This window comes from Cottoperca gobio, chromosome 16 (assembly GCF_900634415.1).
Source record: "Cottoperca gobio chromosome 16, fCotGob3.1, whole genome shotgun sequence".
Classification (NCBI taxonomy): Eukaryota; Metazoa; Chordata; class Actinopteri; order Perciformes; family Bovichtidae; genus Cottoperca; species Cottoperca gobio.
Genome location: NC_041370.1, coordinates 25,232,902 through 25,254,007, shown reverse-complemented (window position 1 = coordinate 25,254,007; position 21,106 = coordinate 25,232,902). Strand labels below are relative to the sequence as shown.

Here is a 21,106-nt window from a genome sequence, read left to right as displayed (position 1 = left end):
ATATTGGTATTATTGCCAAAATTATTGGCATTTTCAATGTTGTTTTTGTTGCTATTACTCGGGGTTTGACATGAGAATCCAAACATCCTTCATAGAAGAGCAAACTACCAACTTTTTCAAATTCCTTTAACAGTATCGTTGGAAAATTGCACAGCTCCTACCAAAAGGAAACAGATCAGTATTTTGTTTTAATAGTAAGTGAGTGACAGGCAGCTTAATAGCCAATGGGAGGAATGATTACCTGAAGCTCTTGTTCCTATTCGTCAAGGTTGCCACAGATAATTCAACAGAAGGTTCAAAGTGTCACAGCAGCAGCTTCTTTGTGTATCTAGAGTGCTATATAAATGACATGTATTAGCTGCTGTTTTTACAAATTGCATCAGTTCACTACTGCAGCGAGATGTCTGTGCCTGTCTGTGATTGAGCTCAGTCACTGTCTTAAGTAAGGATGGGACAAGACATAGAATGTAACAATTACAATTACATTACATATAGGAATCAAATCACTAACCAGGAATAAGAGCCTCTTGCTGCAAAATACTTCATGTTATGGAATCCTCTGCACTCTTCTGCTAAATTAAAAAGTTATACAATATGCACACATGTCCTATATTACTGACCAGCAATGAGAAGGAATCTCACACTCTCACAAAGGTAGATAGAGATGATCTCATTGAATCTTTTCCTTCTGAAGCTCGTAACACTGCAGTATGTCAACTGATGAACGTTCTTGTTTTTATCAGTTTACACAGTTTACTGACATTTAATTTCATCTGGTTCTTTATTTTCTTCCACAATCTAAGGTTAGTACTGTTCGTGAGTCTTATAGAGAATAGAATAACGGTGGTCATATGTTCATTGTGGAGACTAGTGATTTACTGGAACATGTCTGATTTTAAACAAAAAGGCAATGTCGGCCTCTTCCATCATTCTCTTCTCCCATTTCTGATTGCTCACCCGAGCACCTTCTTATGCATGGAGCGAATAGCCTCCATGATGAATGTCCCACAGACTGCTATAACTGATGTCTCTGCCAAATTATTTAGTCTGTGAAGAAATTTGATGACGCAGAGGGGCAATTTTACACCATTTGTACTTCAGAGAAGAGGGAATCCGTCTGCGTCTCGCAGCCCCGTGGCTTTTCGCCTTGTAGTTTATACAGCAGAGTGAGGCAGCAGGTCCCTGTGTTACTCTGCTAATCAGCCTGTAATCCCTGTGCTGCTGATGTGAGAAGTGATGCTCCGTGTGACTCTATCATTTTCTCATCAGTGCTTTCTTTGACTCTCTCTATCTCTCTCTCTCTCCCTCTACATCTCTGTCAGGGACTATTGCTTCTCTGTGATTGGGCCATTGTTCTGACTCGCTCACAGAGCCAGCCTGTTGGGCATGTTTACATGGATTCATGCTTCTAGGCTGCTGGTTAATGCAACACCTTTGTTCTTTTAATTGCTTGCTGTTCCAGCCACAGGCTGAAATGAATGAATAATTACATAGCTACAGAATACTACAATTTCCACTCAGTGAAGAACTTCCTCATTCTGAATATGAATGTGCCCAGGCAGCCCCTTATATGGACAGCAGCTCCATATACAACTATGTAGCAAAATGCTACCTGTATAATCTTAATACCAATAAACGGTTTCCATTTACACATCCAGCACACACAGAGGAACATGCTCATTCATTTGGAGTTGTGTTTCTGGTTTCTTGATGAATGAGGTGATTGAAATTCCGATATTCACTCTCCTTTTAGCTCTGTTTTGGTCTCCAGCAACTCCTGAGAAAGATGTCTGGCTCCAGAAGTAGATGCTAATTTTGTTGTGGTTGCATAGTGTACAGTGGCTTTATTAGAGCTTTCACAATGAACACAGCTGCTGCTGCCGGAAACAAAGTTTATGAGAGCAGAGTATGTGTGCAGGAAAACCAAAACAATGAACTAAAGGAGACTAAAAGGCTCCGTATAGCCAAGAGGAACTGCAGAGTGTGTTGATATATACTGTATCTGTGGGATCATCATATTGCTCAAAGCTCTGTCATCCATTGTCAATATAAGACATATTGATAAGTACAGTTTATGGTTATTTTAAATCGACCCATATATATACTGAGTGAGAAGTTTTAGTTACTTGCCATTCTCTCTGGTGGACAGACTATGGAATGGCGACACTGTTCCTAAATTACCACAAACAATCTTTAGCATTTTTGAACTGCAATTGCTCATTTCAGTATGTTTTGGCATACAGCAGCACAGATACAAACCATGCATACATATATTGTTATGGTTCTTAGCATTATTCAAAGTGAAGATTGGCAGATTTGACCAGTCATTGGCAGAACGTCTCAGCTTGTCTTCTGTGCCTCTTTAGGGGCTTTGTCAAATGTGAGAAACTAACCTGAATGATGTCATGAGGGTAATCTTAGATCAGGCCTGGCGACAACAACTTTATAACAGAAAGCCTGTGTTACAAACTGGGATGTGGAGTTCAGTCAGTATTTTTCAGTCAGGGAGGGTCTAACAAATGATATAAAACAAGGACTAATTTATTTAAAGTCTGTGCTTCACCCTGAAAAACCTAAAATCACCAGTACTATTTTGTGAGCTATGAACCTGCAGCCCTTGGTGCCTGATAGCCTTTCAATAACCAAAATACAACATATAACAGCAGAGATTCTGAAAGTTGCATTGATTAATTGATAGAAAACATCAAGTTTAATCTTCGGTTCGGATTTCATTCATCATACTGCCACTGTCAGCTCTGGCTCAAATCTCTTCTCTCACTGACATATCCTATTCTCCCCTGCTGCAGAGTAGATTAAAGTGTGTTGAGAGCTGCTCTAGCATCTGTTAGTATCTGAAACACGATAGATTGATAGAGGACTGTGTGTGTGTGTTACAGGGTTGTAGGTAAGGGGGGGGGTGTTTGGTGTTAGTAATGAGGGGAGGCTTGACAAGAGCAGGAAGCTCCAATAGAGTGCTGCATGTTGGGTGATCAGACTCCCTCTCGCCAGGTTAGGAGGAGGAGGGTGTGGGGGGGTGGCGTGTCTGGAGATAAATGAGGCAGGCCTGTCAATAAAAAGCAGCTCTTTATCCTCTTTTAAAGCTCTGTTCATTTCATTAGTGTCACGCTTGTCAGGTGAAAGAGGCCAAGGTAGTTTTCCCTGGACACTTTTGGTTCGAGGTGAAGTTAGAGAGCTGCCAGGACAAGGCAGGACGAGGCAGAATGAGACGTGAGGCGGACTGAGATACAATGAGACAGGATGAATTACTGTACCTGAAGAAAAGCCTTTTGGTGCTAGGTGATATTAGATACAAGGCCTTTGCTATAGCTTAGGGTTTTGAGAATAGACAGCCCTGAGATAAACCCTGGGTCATTTATTCCTCACAAAGGGGGTGTTCTGTTGTTGTAAAGCAGCGTTTTGCTGCATTCCCCTAAAGAAGACTGCAATAATAATAATAATAATAATACATTTTATTTATAAGCGCACTTTTCATTTGCGTAAACAAAACTCAAAGTGCTACAGAGTAAAAACGATCAGCAAAATATACATTTAAAAAAATAAAATAAAAACATTTGATAGACAAGACAACACTTTAAAATGGTTAAAGTCTAGCAAAATGCTCTGTTAAAAAGATGCGTTTTTAGGCCTGTTTTAAAGCATCCACAGTCTGTGGTGTCCTCAGATGTTCAGGGAGAGCATTCCACAGTCTGGGAACGGCAGAGCAGAAGGCGCGATCTCCCATGGTTTTGAGCTTGGTCCTGGGGGGAAGGAGGAGGTTAGCCTTTACAGAACGGAGGTTTCTTGTGGAGGTTTGTGGGGTGAGCAGTTCTCTGAGGTAGGATGGAGCATTTCCGTGAATGCACTGATGGGTGTAAAGGGAGATTTTATAATCAATCCTGAGTGAGACCGGGAGCCAGTGCAGTGATTTGAGGATGGGTGTGATGTGTTCGTACTTTCGCACTCTCATCAGGATCCTAGCAACGCTGTTCTGGATGTATTGCAGCTTCTGGATGTTTTTGCTAGGAATCCCGATGAGAAGTGCGTTGCAGTAGTCAAGTCTGGAGGAGACAAATGCATGGACAAGCTTTTCAGCATCTGACAGAGAGAGTGTGAGGCGGAGTTTGGCAATATGTTTGAGGTGGTAGAAGGAGTTCTTGCATGTTTGTCTGATGTGGGCCTCAAAGGTCAGGTGAGGATCCATTTTAACACCCAGATTGGTGACTGTTGATGAGAGTGGAATGTTCTGACCGGAGAAGGTGATGCAGGTTATGGAGGAGGACTGGACCTGGTGTGGGGTGCCAACTAGAAGGGCTTCGGTTTTAGAGCTGTTTAATTTGAGGAAATTGTGCTTCATCCGCACCTTAATCTCCTCCTTGAGGGACACCACAGGTGACAGAGTGTGTTTGTGATTTTGACACTCCCAAGGTGACATGCTCAGTCCTCCCAGTGAGATATGAGGTGAACCAGTTTAGGGCCGAGTGAGAGAGTCCGATTGTGGAGTGAAGACGGTTGAGGAGGATGTCATGATCAACGGTATCAAATGCTGCAGTTAGATCAAGGAGGATGAGGAGAGATGGAGATCCGGCGTCAGCTGTCATCAGCAGATCGTTGGTGACCCTAACCAGGGCAGTTTCTGTACTGTGGCCAGGACTGGAATTTTTTAAAGAGGTTATTGAAGTTGAGATAGTCCTGAATCTGAGTGGCAACTAATTTTTCCAGCACCTTGGATAGAAATGGCAGGTTGGAGATGGGTCTGTAGTTGGCAAGGATATCTGGGTCTAAGGTGGGTTTTTTGAGTGGTTTGATGTCAGCAGTTTTTAAAGGGGATGGAACATGACCAGACTGGAGGGAGTGGTTTAACACTGTAGTGATGAGGGGACTTATGACACAAATGTTAGATTTGACCAGGGCTGTGGGAAAAGGGTCCAGGGCACAGGTGGAGGGTTTCATCTTTTTGATGATGGCCTCAACCTCTTGCTGCGAGATGTCAGTGAAGCGGCAAAGAGGCTGGGTAGGTCTGGGCTGGGGGTTGAGAGTCGGGACTGAAATCTTATGCTTTCTTGATTTGTTAGAAATGTACAGATTGTGGGCATTGGGACTCAACCCCAAATTATACTTTCCCATGGCCTGAAAATATATGTTTTTGTGTGGTGTGAAATCTTTAGGTTCCATTTATCTTAAGGCTTTTGTCCATGTAATAAACTGCCATACAATTGGCACACACACCATTAATAATGTTATGTAAGAGATGTTTTGTATGTTTTGGAATTAATTGTTGAATAGATGTGACTTCAATTTTCAACGGACAGAATAAAGACCAAAAAGCATATACAATCTTTAAATGTTTCCCAAATACAAAACACAACATCAAACATTATTTTCTCTTCTGATTTGAGGTATGTGAGGTTGTTGACAAGGCCAGATGCACAGTTTGATTAAAGTTTGCGTAATTACGTTTGTTTGGAAAGAAAACTTCATTCTGTAGACGACACGTTGCACTTTCCCCTAAAGGCCGGCTTAAGAAGGATTTTCTGTTAGATGGTGTTTTTGTGGTTGTGAGGACTTTATCTTTAACTTCATCCTATCTCCACAACACACACTACACACATACCAATTATTTCAGGCTCTGTTTTTGTCAGGCCTACAGATCATTATGATTGATCAGTGGGAAGCTTCACTATGCTGGTGTCTTTGGCTACACTGCAAACTGTGGCCGGCAGGTTCTCTCCATCTGAAATCTATATCAAGGAACTAGACAGGGATCAGAGGTGCCTGTTGTCAAACGTACTGCAACATTTGCCTTGTTGTCATTTTAATTTATGTCCAGGTGGAGCTAATCTTAGGGGTTGTTTCACCTGGAGAATAGGCTTAAAAGTTCCTAATTTGGTATGAACAGAAGAGCCCACGCTCTTCAATAACTGGATGATAGACTCCATTTGCATCTGATTAGGCCATTTTACAAGAGGCAGATTTTGTTGCTTGTCTGTTGTTTGTATTAATGTTTCATTTGAAGTTTTGAAGATAATGTACTTGCAAGATTCTTGCTGTTCGGAGTTGTATCGTCATGATTGTTTGCACTTATTGTAAGTCGCTTTGAACAAAAGCGTCAGCTAAATGAACTGTAATGTAAAGTAATTTAGATTTGTAAGTTGGTGGACTCACCATTGCATAAATTATATATATATATATATATATATATATATATTTGTTGGCTACCTCGTGTAGTGTATTGGGTCGTCAGGGCCACTATACAAGTCCTTTTAATTGACACTTATTTGCTTTGTCTTTCTGTTAAAAAAAGCATAATTTAATTGATCAATACCATTTTTAGACTCCTGCTATGTCATATACAGTATTTGGAATATAGAAGCCTCAGCAATTAATTGATGTTTTTGGCCACTAGGAGGCAGCACAACAAGCTATAAACTCAACACTGACATATGATCTTCTAATAAAGTTGAAAGATGGCAAATGTGCTTGCAAATAGTTACCCATTTACACATCTACCAGACACAGAGCAATATTACCATGCATTTTTTTGTCATGTTTGTGCCCATCTGATATCTCTAATATATATATATATATATATATATATATAGTATATGTATATATATAAATAGATCAAATATTTAGCTCTGCTTTGACACTGATTTTCACCTGATTTCAAAATCTTAACTTCTGCCAGAACTGAGTACCGATCAAATACCAGTGGTCTCTTTACCCACATTTAAAATATGTTTACTTCACTGTGTAGAATATGATGTGTTTATTTGTAATTCATTATTTAGGTTGAAAAAAAGATGACAATGCTGTGGGTTTAATGCTCCACACAGCTAATTGCTGACTTTCTCTGTCAGGTGGGCAGGTATAGCATAAGAGGTTATAGAGCGCTTTGTTTTGTTGAAAACAGCAGTTGAGGTTAGAAATTAAATTATTAAAGCAGAGAGTCTGAACCAAAACAGTAAAGTTTTGGATTGTAAAACCAAAACTTTTGGCTGAAAGATTCTAAAATGCTCTGCAGACCTAAGCAGAACTGCAGAGTTGGCGTTCAGTCTCTGTGAGTCCAGCCCTATTAGCGACCTCTTTCATTTAAGATAAGAAATATTGAATAATGCAGCTTTAAATTAAATAAATAAAGGGTATTTAAAGTCCAGTGTATTTTCAAATGATCTAACTCGTTTCACTTTCTCAAAACTTCTATTAATTTAGCTGTGGTGTATTATTGAAGGTTCTTGTAATATTCTGTTCCTTTTCATTCAAACCATCACTAAACATTCTGCATTCTTAATATTAATATTCATCAGTATTGCAAACTAACAGAGTACGACAATATCCCTAAAAATAACACATTTTAAATCAATCAGCGCACTCAGTTGAAAACGGTACAATTGTCACTACAAGAACAAACAGAGAATATTTGAAGGATTTTGTTTAAAGTCATAAAACTTTTTTTCACGTCATATCTTTTCAATAAAGAAACTCTGATCATACCAACTTCAAACAGCAAAGCTACTCAAGGGGAAGCAGGCTTGTATGTGATGTTAAAGAGATGTGTAATATAAGAAATAAGCCAACAAGTCAAATATACTGCTATCATATTAGAAATCTGCATTTAAAGTCAAAACATCAGCTAATTTGGCTTTAATAAGCAAATTATGTTGACTTTTATAAGCAAAAACAAAGAGGACGATTGATCAGGGCCTTGCTGTCTATGTCTCATCCCTGATAAAGTGGAGTAACGAATGCCTGCAGGTGTTGCCTTTTTGGTAATTAATAGTCTTATAATTGGACAAACGAATGAGCTAGTAGATGCAATCTGGGAGCAGATATGTGATGGAAACAGTTGTCTCTCAGGAAAAGACCAATCTGAACTTGCACAATGAAGACAAACTTAACTAAACCACTGGCTTCCTCCCTCCATCTGCTACTATTCAACTTGTTGTTGTTCTCCAGAGCCCAAGTCACTGCAGTTGCTCTCAGTTTACAGAGAAAATAATAACAACTGATAGATTGATTTCTCATTGTGGAGATACATTTAATCAGTGTAATACCATTCTGTGTTCTGATAAGACACACAATCTAATTCATATCATGTCTCTTCCATTTCACAGGTTCTTGTGAATCTCGGGGTCGACTGATGCAGCCATGGGCCGATCGCTGGATCTTTGAGAGCAACCTGTCTCCCCCACATCCTTTTCCTCTTCCCCCTACTCCTCTTTCTCTTCTTGCTTTGCCCTACGAAGCTGGAAGTTGAGTACTCCAAAGTCAAAAACCAGCCATCGACCTGTGATACCTTTTCCTTCCCTTCATCTGCAAACCATGACAAGTGTTGTTACTCGGATTCGTGGCCAATCAAGGTGGCCTCTCCCAGTGCTGCTCTTGTATTTTGCCCCTCTGCTGCTGATGGAGGGTTGTTGCCACGCAGCCCCCTCAGGCCCAGAGTCTGACTCCTGCTCCACCTTAGTCCAGAGCCGCTTTTTCGGCTTCTTTCTGTCATCATCAGTGTTTCCCACCATGCCTTGTTCCTGGACTCTGCAGAACCCTGATCCACGGCGCTACACCATCTTTATCAAGGTCACCAAACCTACCGAGGACTGTTTGCCGTCACAGCTCCGCACCTTCCAGTATGAATCCTTCCTGGAGACAACACGCACCTACCTGGGCATGGAGAGCTTTGATGAGGTGGTGAGGCTGTGCGATACCTCTGCCCCTGTGGCCTTCCTGGAGGCCGGAAAGCAGTTCCTCCAAATGAGGAAGGGACCTCCTCGGGCGGGAAAGGCCATCACGGATGGTGACGGGGATTTCAAAACAGAGTACCTGGTGGTGGGAAAGCGCAACCCCAGCATGGCAGCCTGTCAAATGCTGTGCCAGTGGCTAGAGGACTGCCTGTCGTCCAGCACATCTAACAGGCCCTGTGGCATCATGCAGACTCCATGTTTGTGCTGGGAGCCACCACCGCAGCTCAGTGAGGGGGATAGCTGTTATCACAATGGAGTTTACCTGGAAAACTGTTTACCCAGCGTGAAAGAGAATGGAAAGAATGCTGAGATAAATGGTGAGTAGGAAAGCTTTTATGGTTATTAAACTAAATAAATAAATTACGCCTATTTGCTAAGGGGATTACACCATAGTTCATACATCAACTGCTCAGTTTCCAAAAGCACATAAGTGCTAAGATTAGCGATTATCTCTGCTTCTCTGTAAAACAATAGGGAAAGAAAGCGTTGCTTTCAAGAGATTATGGGAAAAATGTATTTATTTTTGTTTTATCTGACCTCAGAAGGTCATCCTTGGAGTTTAGCATGCTCTCAGGAAAATGACAGAAATGGCATATTCAGTAGCAATCAAGCTACTGAAAATGTGTATGATTTGTGAAAAGTGAGGATAATTGCGTGTCATTGGCTTGAAAGCAAGCGGAGTGCTTTGGCTGAAGTAGAAGAGAGAAGGAGAGACAGAAAGGGGAAAATGGAAGGTTTAGGGTTTCATCTGATGGAAGCGAGCTCTGTGACCTTGCGAGGTTGGCACCATATTACATCCCTCTGCAGTCCAGAGAGAGACACTCGATCGGCCTCCGGGAAACCTGTGGAAATGGAGGAGAATGAAGCGCTGATATTGGATAGCTCTGGGGATGCTCAGGAGGGGGTGTGGTGATGTAAAGGGAGACAAAAGAGGAAAATAGAAGGAGAGAGACAGAAATGCGATGGATTCGGGCCTGTGGCTTGAGGTCTAATTGTCTGCTGCTTGATCCCAGCACCCCTCCCCTTTCCTTGGCAGACAGGATGTGGCCTGACATCTCTATCCTGGCTTTGTCAGGACTATGGCCAGAGGGATGGAACATTTCTCGGCTCCCTTTCTCCCCCTAACCTTTCCACCATCTAACTCTCCCTCCTTCCTCTCAGTTGCTTCCCTTAATCAGCCTGTGGTCTCATTCGCTCAGTCCTCCTCCTCCTCCTCCTCGTCTTCTGAGCCACCATCACAGTCTCCCCATCTTTCCCTCCCCAGGCTGATAGTGGGCTGATACTGAGCCAGTCGAGGGAAGCCAACCAAGCAGAGAAGATGTTGCGGTGGGTATCTCCTACCTTATCCTCCTCCAGTCTCCAGAGCGGCAAATATCCCCTTGTCGCCCCAATCTCCTCTCTGCTAGTTATGGCACTTATGTAATCCCACTTATGGTGCTCAACAGCGGGGTGTGGGCTGTTTGTGCCTTAAGGTGTGAACAATAAAAAAGAAATATACCATCCAATGTTGGCTTTTGTAGAGATAGAAAGAGAAGGACGCATTATAGCTGTGTGTGCTTCAACTCACACAGGCAAAGCGTCTCTTAGTTGATAATCCTGGGTTCAGAGTGAACCAAGGACAGTGGAACCCTGTGATGAGCTCAAATGGAAAAGGCAAGCAGTCACTGACTATTTGGCTGGATGGGTGACTGGATGGATTGAATTGGTGGATGAAGATAAAAAGAGGATGGGGAGATGTAATGGATTCTGTGTGGAAATAGGTCGGGGAGCCAGGCAGTTATGGCCCACTGTGCAGTGATGAGAGAAATAGGAGGGTGATAGTTGTGAGTGATGAATGAATGAAAGACAATAGACACAGAGACGAGGGGAGAGTGAAGAGGCTGAGAGGGGGAGTTGTCTAAGGTGACAGGTCTTGATGAGGATGGATAGTTGTTGCTTGGGTCAGGCAGTACACAGTTGGACCTTTTGGTGTTCAGTAATAAGTTACAGTAAGTCAGTAAGTCCAGCTGTTGAGGGCTTGACATGGAGTTTGCCTCCTTATCGATAGTATAAGTGCTTCTCCTTGTGCTCATCCTCTCCCCATATGGACCTGTGTACCCAAAGCATAGAAATTAATGGAAATATAACTTAGAAAAGAGAACACAATGTGATTTTCTTTGTCCAAGCTGCTTATCACTGTGAGGGCAGAGACAAGTTTGATTATTTTGAATGGAAACTTTATAATAAAACCACTATGTGCTGAATTTTCTCTGGTGCACCCCAGAGAAAGCTTGATAATCAGAGTGAATTTCCACTTTGTTTTGTTCAGCCTGACATCATGTCAATTTTAGCCAATTTCTCGGCCCAGTATCCCTAGAGACTTCCATATTGGACGATCTGCACATCAAACTTCACCTCCGGTGCGGATGTTTAGTGCCATTGCAGGAAGTATTGTACTCTTTATGTAGCAAGGTGGATGGTTAAGAGTGTTTATGTCGGGCTGGTTGATGGACGTGTCATCAGACTTTCTTCACAGAACTGCAATTAACATTGTATTTGTATCAACCATAACTGCATTATTTCCCAAACCTTAACCAAGTGCTTTCGTTGTGTAACGTTAGCCATACAATACAATTATTCCTTAACCTTAATCATACCGTACTTGTCATGCAAAAATGAAGAATCGGTATCTGACTGAAAAAGAATGGAGTATAATCCTGGGTTTTTGCAGAATTATTTAAAACTGACATTCTTATCTAGCAATGGTGAATTTTCTGTTTGGGAAATACTTTTTCACCCTAACCAATCAGAAGCAAGAACACGGAAGCTGCGGTAGAGGTGGAGGCCATCCGTCACCTTAACGTTTTATTTCATGATGATCAAAGACATATGGTGTTGATAAATCAATAATCCATTAATCACTGTCAAAAAACATTATTGTTGAAGAAAATAAAAACTGACTGTTAGATTAATATATTGACATGTTAGCTTCTATTAATAGTACACAATCAGATGTGGTCGACCTCTTGTATGACAGATATGGTACAGCTTGTTTATCTGTTTTATTGTGTCAATAGGATGATCAATATGACACACTTAACCTGATTGTAATGCAACCTTTTGATGAAAGTTAAAGGATGAACTCATACATTAAGTGTTTTGTTGCAGTTTTAATCAATATCACTCTGGTTTCAATTAAGAGTTTCAATAAATAGCAGAATTACGGGGGATATCTAGCAAATATCCTAAAAAATGAATTTCATCACAGATGATTTGCAATGACCAGCTTCATAGAAATGTCATTAAACAAAGCAAAGAGATAAATAATCCTGACTTAATACTGTAATTACATCTGAGCAGGAGCCCATGTTTTATAGGTCCATGGCTCACAGTGTGAACACAGCTCCTGTGCTATGTGAGAAATCTTTAACCTTTAAGTTGAGAGGAATGGTGATTTCAGGGCTATTTTTGGAATGTTCTGACATTCAAATGGTCAAAGTTAAAGGTGTTGGGACAGAATATTGGCTGTTGGTAGATTCAGTCCATAGATATTGTCCATCAAAATCAATTTCTGGTAGACATTTAACGTGTACTTGTGCATGTGGATGGGTGTGATTTGTGTCACGAATTGTGGTGTGGCACGGAGCAGGAGGAAGGATTAATTTGTTAGCCCTCAGTGGACAGCAGGGGAGGCAGTGAGTGATTAAAGGATGGATGAGAGAGATGTGAGGAGATGAGAAAGCACATGACTCAATCTGAACAAAAGAGACACGTTTGCGATAGCTTTGAGAATGCGCCAGAAATTACCAACAAAGTTATCTGAAGGTGACTTACCCACAATGCCATGGGATCATCTGGGTTGTGACCTTAGTTGCACATCATGCACTCTCACGTTTGGCTTTGCAGTCATTTTCAAGTGTGAAATAATTAATATAGCTTGGAAAATAACCAAACAAGGACACAGTGTCACACTCTGCAGAGACACAGAGAGAAGGCTCAGCTCTTCACAGTGGCACACTGCAACAAAGAAGTTAACATGTTGGTTTGGGACAATTTAAACTCCCAAATTAGCCGTAGATGTGGAGGTACTTGTCAAACACTTTATCCCAATCGAGTTGCTAAATCTTTTGTATCAGTTTGCATTTGCTTTAATTTGTAAACTGGTATACTCATTACAGCCATCACTTGTCCACAGTCTACTGTGCACTGGTCATTTTCTTCCTTCACACAGTTCTCATTAACTTGTGTAGTCAGGAAGAATCAAGTGATGTCATCATATTTATTTGGTCATGAGGCACTAGTAAGTCCATGACTTGAACTAGACCAAAGAAAAAGCTGCTGCAGGACGTATGAAAGCCTGCATATATGGTTAATCACAGGGTGTTACAAAATAATTATTAAATACATGTACTTGCCATCAGTCTGCTCCGACTTGACCTTTAGTCAGAGACACTTACACTCACAGGTTGAATTAGTAAAAAAAAACAATACCAAAAACTTATCACAAAAAGAGGAGGCTGGTGTGTCATGGCAGTAGCAGTCCGTAGGGACCTGGCTTGGGAACCAGAGGGTCTGTGGACTGATACTTTGAGACGTACCAGTTCACGTCCTGGAAACTAGCAATGTGTCCTTAAGCAAGGCACCTGACCCCCTCACTGCTTTCTGGGCTCTGATAATATAATAGCTGCCCACTTCTCCTAAAACTGGGGATCATAATACTAGTTAAATTCAGAGTCAAAATGTTACTGTTTGTGCTGTGCTGTGCTGTGACCATTAAAAGAGGACTCAAAATCCGCAGAGTAGTTAGATTGGTTATAAAGTTGACACCTGTATGTATGTATCAGTGCTTTGCTCAAACCTCAAGAATCTGAATGCTCCATACCATGAATTGTGCCCCAAAAACATAATGTCAGTATTTTGTTCTCTGAAACATGTCACTTCTGTTGTCTACTCTGGGGAGGTGCAGGTTCAGTCTGGCTTTAAGATCCTTTTTGGATCCACTATGATGGGGTGCACCCTGTAAAGGATCCAACTCACTAGCACACTAAAACCTGTGATAGCCTGTCTGGGGTGGACCCTGACTAGGAAAAGAGAACTGTCTCTGCTGTCTGTGTGTTTTTCCCACTCGTTGTTTGCTATAGTTACTGGTGCTGGTACAAAAGATGATCTTGCCTTGCCTTAAGGCGAGTCACACTGCCAACTCACCACACAGTATTTTTCTATCATCGTGTTGGACCCTGGTGGACATATCGCTACATGAAGCAATGAATATTCTTGTCCTTGTTTTTTATTAGAGATTTATTTGTGTTGCTTCCAGTTTTCTCAAATCCTGATTCCTGAAATTGGAGTGTGGCTCCCGTAGCAGTGACAGATGAGTGTGATGGATATATCAGCCTGACACACAATATATATATATATATATATATATATATATATATATATATATATATATATATATATATATATTTATATCAAGATTTGTTTTGATATAGGGATAACTACATGGACTCATGCCACCTTCCTAAATAGTGTTTTATACAATATACATAACTTATATGTTACATGCTTTGTCCACCACAGAGCAGTTTATTTGAGTTCTTCATTGTTAAATGTCTTGTTTTTCTTCAAGACTGCACACCCAGCTGACCTCAGACTGGCTGGACAGCCATTTTGTTGAGAGTCCTGAAGGCAGAAGAACAATAATAGCGGAGTATGTGAAATAAACTGACAGCAAGGGAAGTAGGACTTGAAATCCAAACATTTTCCTTTTGAGCTTCAGCTGTACTGCCTCCACTGGGCCAGTCAGTTCAAGAAATGCCAGAACAGTGTTGAGAAACATCATTTCACAACTTTAATAAGAGTCTAATCAGTGCTGCCTGACATATTGATTGTGATGGAAGGATAAAGAAATAATAAAAGGCTAGACTTATACTTGGTCCAAAAAAGTGACAGCATGTGGAAAGAAGAAGGAAGAAATACTCCTAAACCCTCCTCGCTTGCACTTTTTCCTCCAGTTGCTGGCAGCCGGTTGCGGTTGAGGAAGATGAATGTGAGCGCTGTGTCTCTCTCTGCAAGCCTCTGCCTGGCTGGACCACATTGTTGCTAAACTAAGGGAATTTCCAACCCGCCTCCACAAGGAGCACCGAGGAATCCTAAAGCCAAATGCATTAGCTCCTCTTCACATTCATCTGTGTGTACACACATACACACTGTATACAGCACTGACGTACACACATGGAGAAATGTCGCACCAGAAAATGGCACACACACTGGAGCAACCACACACTGGTCCCTCGTGATTGACTGTGGGTGGCTGACCGAAGGAGGGAATTTAGCTGATTTTGTGTGTGTGTGTGTGTGTGTGTGTGTGTGTGTGTGTGTGTGTGTGTGTGTGTGTGTGTGTGTGTGTGTGTGTGTGTGTGTGTGAGCATGTGGAGAGAGCGACGTGTGGTGTTAACCACAGGGGGCACCGTGTGGGCGGCAATAAACTGACGAGAGATGGCAGTAAGATGCTCTGTGCTGGCGTAGCGTTTGCTCAGCCTGCAGGGAGGCCCGCAGCCTGTTTGAGAAGTTTTCATATGGAGCTTGTTCTTTTGGAACGGAGGCTGGGAAAACAATTATCAAACGTGTGTGGTCCTATTTGTGGTCACGACATGTTCACCTCACCAATGATCAATGTAATCATTAGAGATTGGTGGCTGTTATTACAGGCATCACAATTATTTATGGACAATCCTCATGGATGTATTTCAGTAAGTGTTAAATGAATAGTGAGAGAAGCTGGGAGACGGATTCTGACATGTGCAATATACCAAGTCCTGCACAGAACCATGGGAAAGCTTTTAAAAGGATGGAACTGTGTTGGGCATTTGGCATCATTACCGCTTTACTGCTGTGCTTCCTGTTAAAGGAACTGCTTGATTATAATAAACTGTTGTTGTAGTTAAACAGAAGAAGGCCACAGATGTGGGGTCAGGCACCAGCAGAAGTTACTGATGGGCCTAAAGACAGAACTACCGCCTCCAGACTTTCTTGCCCAGCTGTGTATTGTCACAGTTTTTGGCTTCTGCAACACAACTTATATAACACAAAGATAAGGAGTAGTCTATATAAAATTAAGTCACAGCTCATACATTTTGTTCTGATTTTATCTATTTTTTTCTTCTGCATAACTCAGAAAACAGAACAGTTTTCAAGATTTCCACACAGTCTGTGCAAAACATCACGTGTCAGCCATTCAGAAATTACAACCCTAGTCACATTTATTCGTTTACGATTCATTTCACCTATACATCTTACAAAGCACTACTTGGAAGTTGCACATATATACAATAGCATCCGCAGAATTAAGTTGCAAATTGAATTTCGCAAAATCTGTTTCAGTGTATTTTCACAAGGCTGCTTAGGCTGATAAGAAAACCACATTTTTACAATGTCAAGTCAGCTCTTAAGTTGAACGTTGACGTTAATATATACAGTACCAGTCAAAGGTTTTGACACACTTTGTCATTCAACTGAATGAGAAAGTGTGTCCAATCTTTTGACTGGTACTGTACGTCACAGAATATTGCAAGTTATTTTCTTTGTGGTATGACACACACACATTCCCCTGCAGTCACACATGACTGATGAGGGAGGTAGAAAAGTTCGACTTGTCTTTTCTCTAATCCTCACACTTTTCTTTATGGCAGGAAATGAATGGCCTCTCACACACACACACACACACACACACACACACACACACCACACACCCACACACACTCACTCACACACTCACACACACACACACACACACACACACACACACACACACACACACACACACACACACACACACACACTTAATTAGGTATTTCTTACATGGCTGCAATAATGTTAACTCTTATAACTAACCTCAGCAGATGTCATTCTGTTGTGTCAGTCAGTTTCTTTTCTAGGAGCAAAAGTGTGCTTCATATAATATAATTATAGTTATATAATTATTATATACAGTCCTGTAAGACTGAAATATCTCAACAACTGGATGAGTAAAAGGTTGTGCACACATTCATAGTGCCCAACATATTAATCCTACTGATCCCTTGACTTTTTCTCCAGAGCCACCAGCAGGTCAGAGCATTCATTTATCCTGCAAAATATCTTTTATAAACATTCATGGTTCCCATACAATGAATCCTAATGACTTTGGTGATCCCCTGCCATTTTTCTGTAGCGCCAACATGAGGTTTATAATTGGAATGTCTTATCCATTGGATGGATTGTCATTTAATATGGTCCCCTCTGATTTTCATCTAGCACCATCATCATCATCAGGCAAAGTTAATGTGTCCAATACATAAACATTGTAAACATCACACCTGCTAAACATCAGCATGTTAGCATTGTCTTTGTGAGCATGTTAGCATGATGATGGTAGCATTTAGCTCGAAACAGTGCAGCGTTTTGAGCTGCAGCCTCACAGAGCTGCTAGCATGGCCGTAGATGTGGTAGTATATTTTCATAATAAGTGTCTTAGAACATTTACCACGGGATCAGGAGATCACAGGTAAACACAAAAACAACCGTATTTTTTAAGGAAAAATAAGAAGCCAAAATTCTGCAGCCAAGTTTTTGTTAACCTTTACAGAGGAGCAATAGAAAGCATCCTGACTGGAAACATTACAAACTGTCATGGGATGTGCACAGCCCAGCACAAGAGTGCTCTGCAGCGAGTGATTACAACTGCCCAGAACATCATTGGTACCAATCTACCGAGCGTCAGTGATATTGGGGAGAAGAGGTGCTTGCAAAGAGCCCAAAGGATATTAAAGGACAATACCCCCATGCCCCCCCTGCCTCAGCAACATCCTTTTCACCCTGCTGTCGTCTGGTAAGAGATACTGGAGTATCTGCTGTTGATCACATCGGCTAATTACCTGTCATCTATCTAAACCTATACTTGTACTTCCTAAGCACTTACAACTCTCTCCTTATCCTCCTTCTCTTAGCGACTCTCGCTAAATCCTCAATTATTTACGCTCTGTTCGGCTCTGCTAACGTTAGCTGCTGCAGCTCGGCAGCTAGCGATGGCATCTCCCTCTTCTGCTCTCTCCTGCTCGGTGTGTTTCATGTTTAGCTATTGCTCGGCCTCCTTTAGTGATAATGGTACGTGTATTAAATGTAGTTTATACGCAGGGTTGGAGGCGAGTTTTAGAGGGATAGATGAGCGACTCCGCACCATGGCTAGTCAGCGGTTAGCAAGTGTAGCTGTTAGCAAGCCCCCTATAGTCGGTGCGGGTCGACCAGTGGTATCTCCTGTTAGCCGTCCCCCGGCGGGACCCGAGCAGCCGGGAGACTGGGTGACTGTCCGAAAGAAGTGTTATCAGAAGCCCACGGTTCACCACCAACCGCTTGCTGTTTCTAACAGATTCTCCCCACTCAGTGACACACCAGCTGAGAAGCCAACTCTGGTTATCGGTAGCTCAATTTTGAGATACGTTCATTTTGAGACACCAGCGACGACAGTCACGTGCATTCCGGGGGCCAGAGCGGGCGACATAGAAGCACATTTGAAACTGCTGGCTAAGGCTAAACGTAAATACAGTAAGATTGTTATTCACGTCGGCGGTAATGACACGCGATTGCGTCAATCGGAGTGTACTAAAGTTAATGTGGAGTCGGTGTGTACATTTGCCAAAACAATGTCGGACTCCGTAGTTTTCTCTGGTCCTCTGCCAAATCTTTTGAATGATGACATGTTTAGCCGCATGTCATCATTCCGTCGCTGGCTCTCACGGTGGTGTCCAGATAATGATGTGGGCTTCGTAGACAATTGGCGGACTTTCTGGGGAAGGCCTGGTCTGATTAGGAGTGACGGCATCCATCCTACTTTGGCTGGAGCAGATCTCATATCCAATAATATTACACAGTCTATTAGTGGACCTAATCCATGACAACCCAGAGTTGAGACCAGGACAAAGAGTTGTAGTCTTACACACTTCTCTGTGCTTCTTTCCGGGCAGTCACCCACTCAAATCCCCATAGTGACTGTGTCTGCCCCACGACCACTGAAATTAATCAAGTCTATGGTTAACAGAAGAGGAGTTATACATGAAAACCTAATTAAAATAAACACCACCACTGCAAAAGTGCAACTAAATCAAAAAATGATTTAATATCAGATAATAAGATTGATTTATTTTGTCTCACTGAAACCTGGCTGAGACATGAAGAATATGTCAGTCTAAATGAATCTACTCCACCTGGTCATATTAATACTCACATTCCTCGAGGTACTGGCCGAGGAGGTGGAGTTGGGGCCATATTTGACTCAAACCTCTTGATCAATCCTAAGCCTAAACTAAAATATAACTCTTTTGAAAGCCTTGTTCTTACGCTCTCAAACCCAACATGGAAAACAATAAAGCCAGTTTTATTTGTTACTGTGTACCGCCCTCCTGGTCCGTACTCTGAATTTCTATCTGAATTCTCAGAATTTTTATCAAATTTAGTCCTTAAAACAGATAAAGTAATTATTGTAGGTGACTTTAATATTCATGTGGATGTTGATAGTGACAGCCTTAATAATGCATTTATCTCAATATTAGATTCAATTGGGTTCAGTCAAAATGTACATGAACCAACTCACTGTTTAAACCACACTCTGGACCTTGTTCTGGGATATGGTGTTGAAATTGAAAGTTTATCAGTGTGTCCACATAATCCTCTTTTATCAGACCATTTTTTAATAACTTTTGAAGTCCTGTTACTGGACTACAAGCCAGTAGGCAAAATATCCTACGCTCGATGTTTATCTGAAAGTGCTGTGACTAAATTTAAGGAAGTGATTCCATCAGCACTTGATTCAATACCAGGACTCAATATCAATATATCAGAGGACTCCAATGCTAACTTTAGTCCCTCCCAAATTAATCATCTTGTTGATAGCGCTGCAGCCTCACTGCGAATAACACTCGACTCTGTCGCTCCTCTTAAGAAGAAGATCATAAAACAGAAAAAGAAAGCTCCATGGCTTAATTTACAAATCCGCAAACTAAAACAAAAGTCGAGAAATCTTGAAAGTAAATGGCGTTCCACTAAATTGGAAGAATCTCGTTTAGTCTGGTTAGATCATCTTAAAACGTATAAGAAGGCTCTCCGTAATGCCAGAGCAGCTTATTACTCTTCCTTAATAGAAGAAAATAAGAACAACCCCAGGTTTCTTTTCAGCACTGTAGCCAGGCTGACAGAGAGCCACAGCTCTACAGAGCCTTCTGTTCCTATATCTCTCAGTAGTGACGACTTTATGAGTTTCTTTAACGATAAAATTATAATTATTAGAGACAAAATTAATCTCCTCCTGACCTCAATTGGTAATGACTTAACTTCAACTGTTGGAATTTTAAAAACATCTGTAACTCCTGAAATATATCTAGACTGTTTTACTCCAATCAACCTTAACCAACTAACTTCAACAATCTCATCGTCTAAACCATCAACCTGTCTTTTAGACCCGATTCCAACTAAACTGTTTAAAGAAGTTTTACCCTTAATTAACACTTCGTTATTAAATATGATCAACCTGTCTCTATTATCTGGCTACGTACCAAAATCCTTTAAAGTAGCTGTAATAAAACCACTTCTTAAAAAGCCTGGTCTTGATCCAGAGGTTTTAGCCAACTATAGGCCGATATCTAACCTTCCCTTTCTCGCTAAAATCCTTGAGAAAGCAGTCGCAAAACAGTTGTGTGACTTTTTACATAATAATAGTTTATTTGAGGTTTTTCAATCTGGATTTAGAGTTCATCATAGCACAGAGACGGCACTGGTGAAAGTTACCAATGACCTTCTATTGGCTTCAGACAAAGGACTCGTCTCTGTTCTTGTCTTGTTAGACCTCAGTGCTGCTTTCGACACTGTTGATCATGACATTCTACTACAGAGACTGGAACATTGTGTTGGCATAAAAGGAACCGCACTAAGCTGGTTCAAGTCCTATTTATCTGAGCGATCTCAATTTGTACTTGTTAACGATAAATCCTCCATGACAGCCAAAGTCAGTCTTGGAGTTCCGCAGGGTTCTGTACTTGGACCGATTCTATTCACCTTATATATGCTTCCTTTGGGCAATATTATAAGGAACCACTCTATAAACTTTCATTGTTATGCGGATGATACCCAATTATATCTATCAATTAAACCAGATGAAACCAATCAATTGGCTAAACTTCAAGCATGCCTTAAGGACATAAAAACTTGGATGTCTAGCAACTTTTTGATGTTAAACACAGACAAAACTGAAGTTATTATACTTGGCCCTAAACGCCTCCGAAACGCATTTTCTAATGACATAGAAGCTCTGGATGGCATTAACTTGGCCTCCAGCACCACTGTAAGGAATCTTGGCGTCA

At 41.3% G+C, this 21,106-nt stretch overlaps 1 protein-coding gene across 9 annotated transcripts in view; it reads left to right on the top strand.

The window, feature by feature from the left end:
* Positions 1–21,106, top strand: part of adgrb1a (adhesion G protein-coupled receptor B1a) — a 150,244-nt gene that overhangs the window by 29,502 nt on the left and 99,636 nt on the right. For all 9 annotated transcript variants that reach the window (XM_029450967.1, XM_029450965.1, XM_029450972.1 and 6 more), the window contains exon 2: positions 8,112–9,055. In XM_029450967.1, coding sequence (XP_029306827.1) covers positions 8,320–9,055 — 736 coding nt within the window. In that variant the 5' untranslated portion in view covers positions 8,112–8,319. The remainder of the gene's footprint in view (positions 1–8,111; positions 9,056–21,106) is intronic.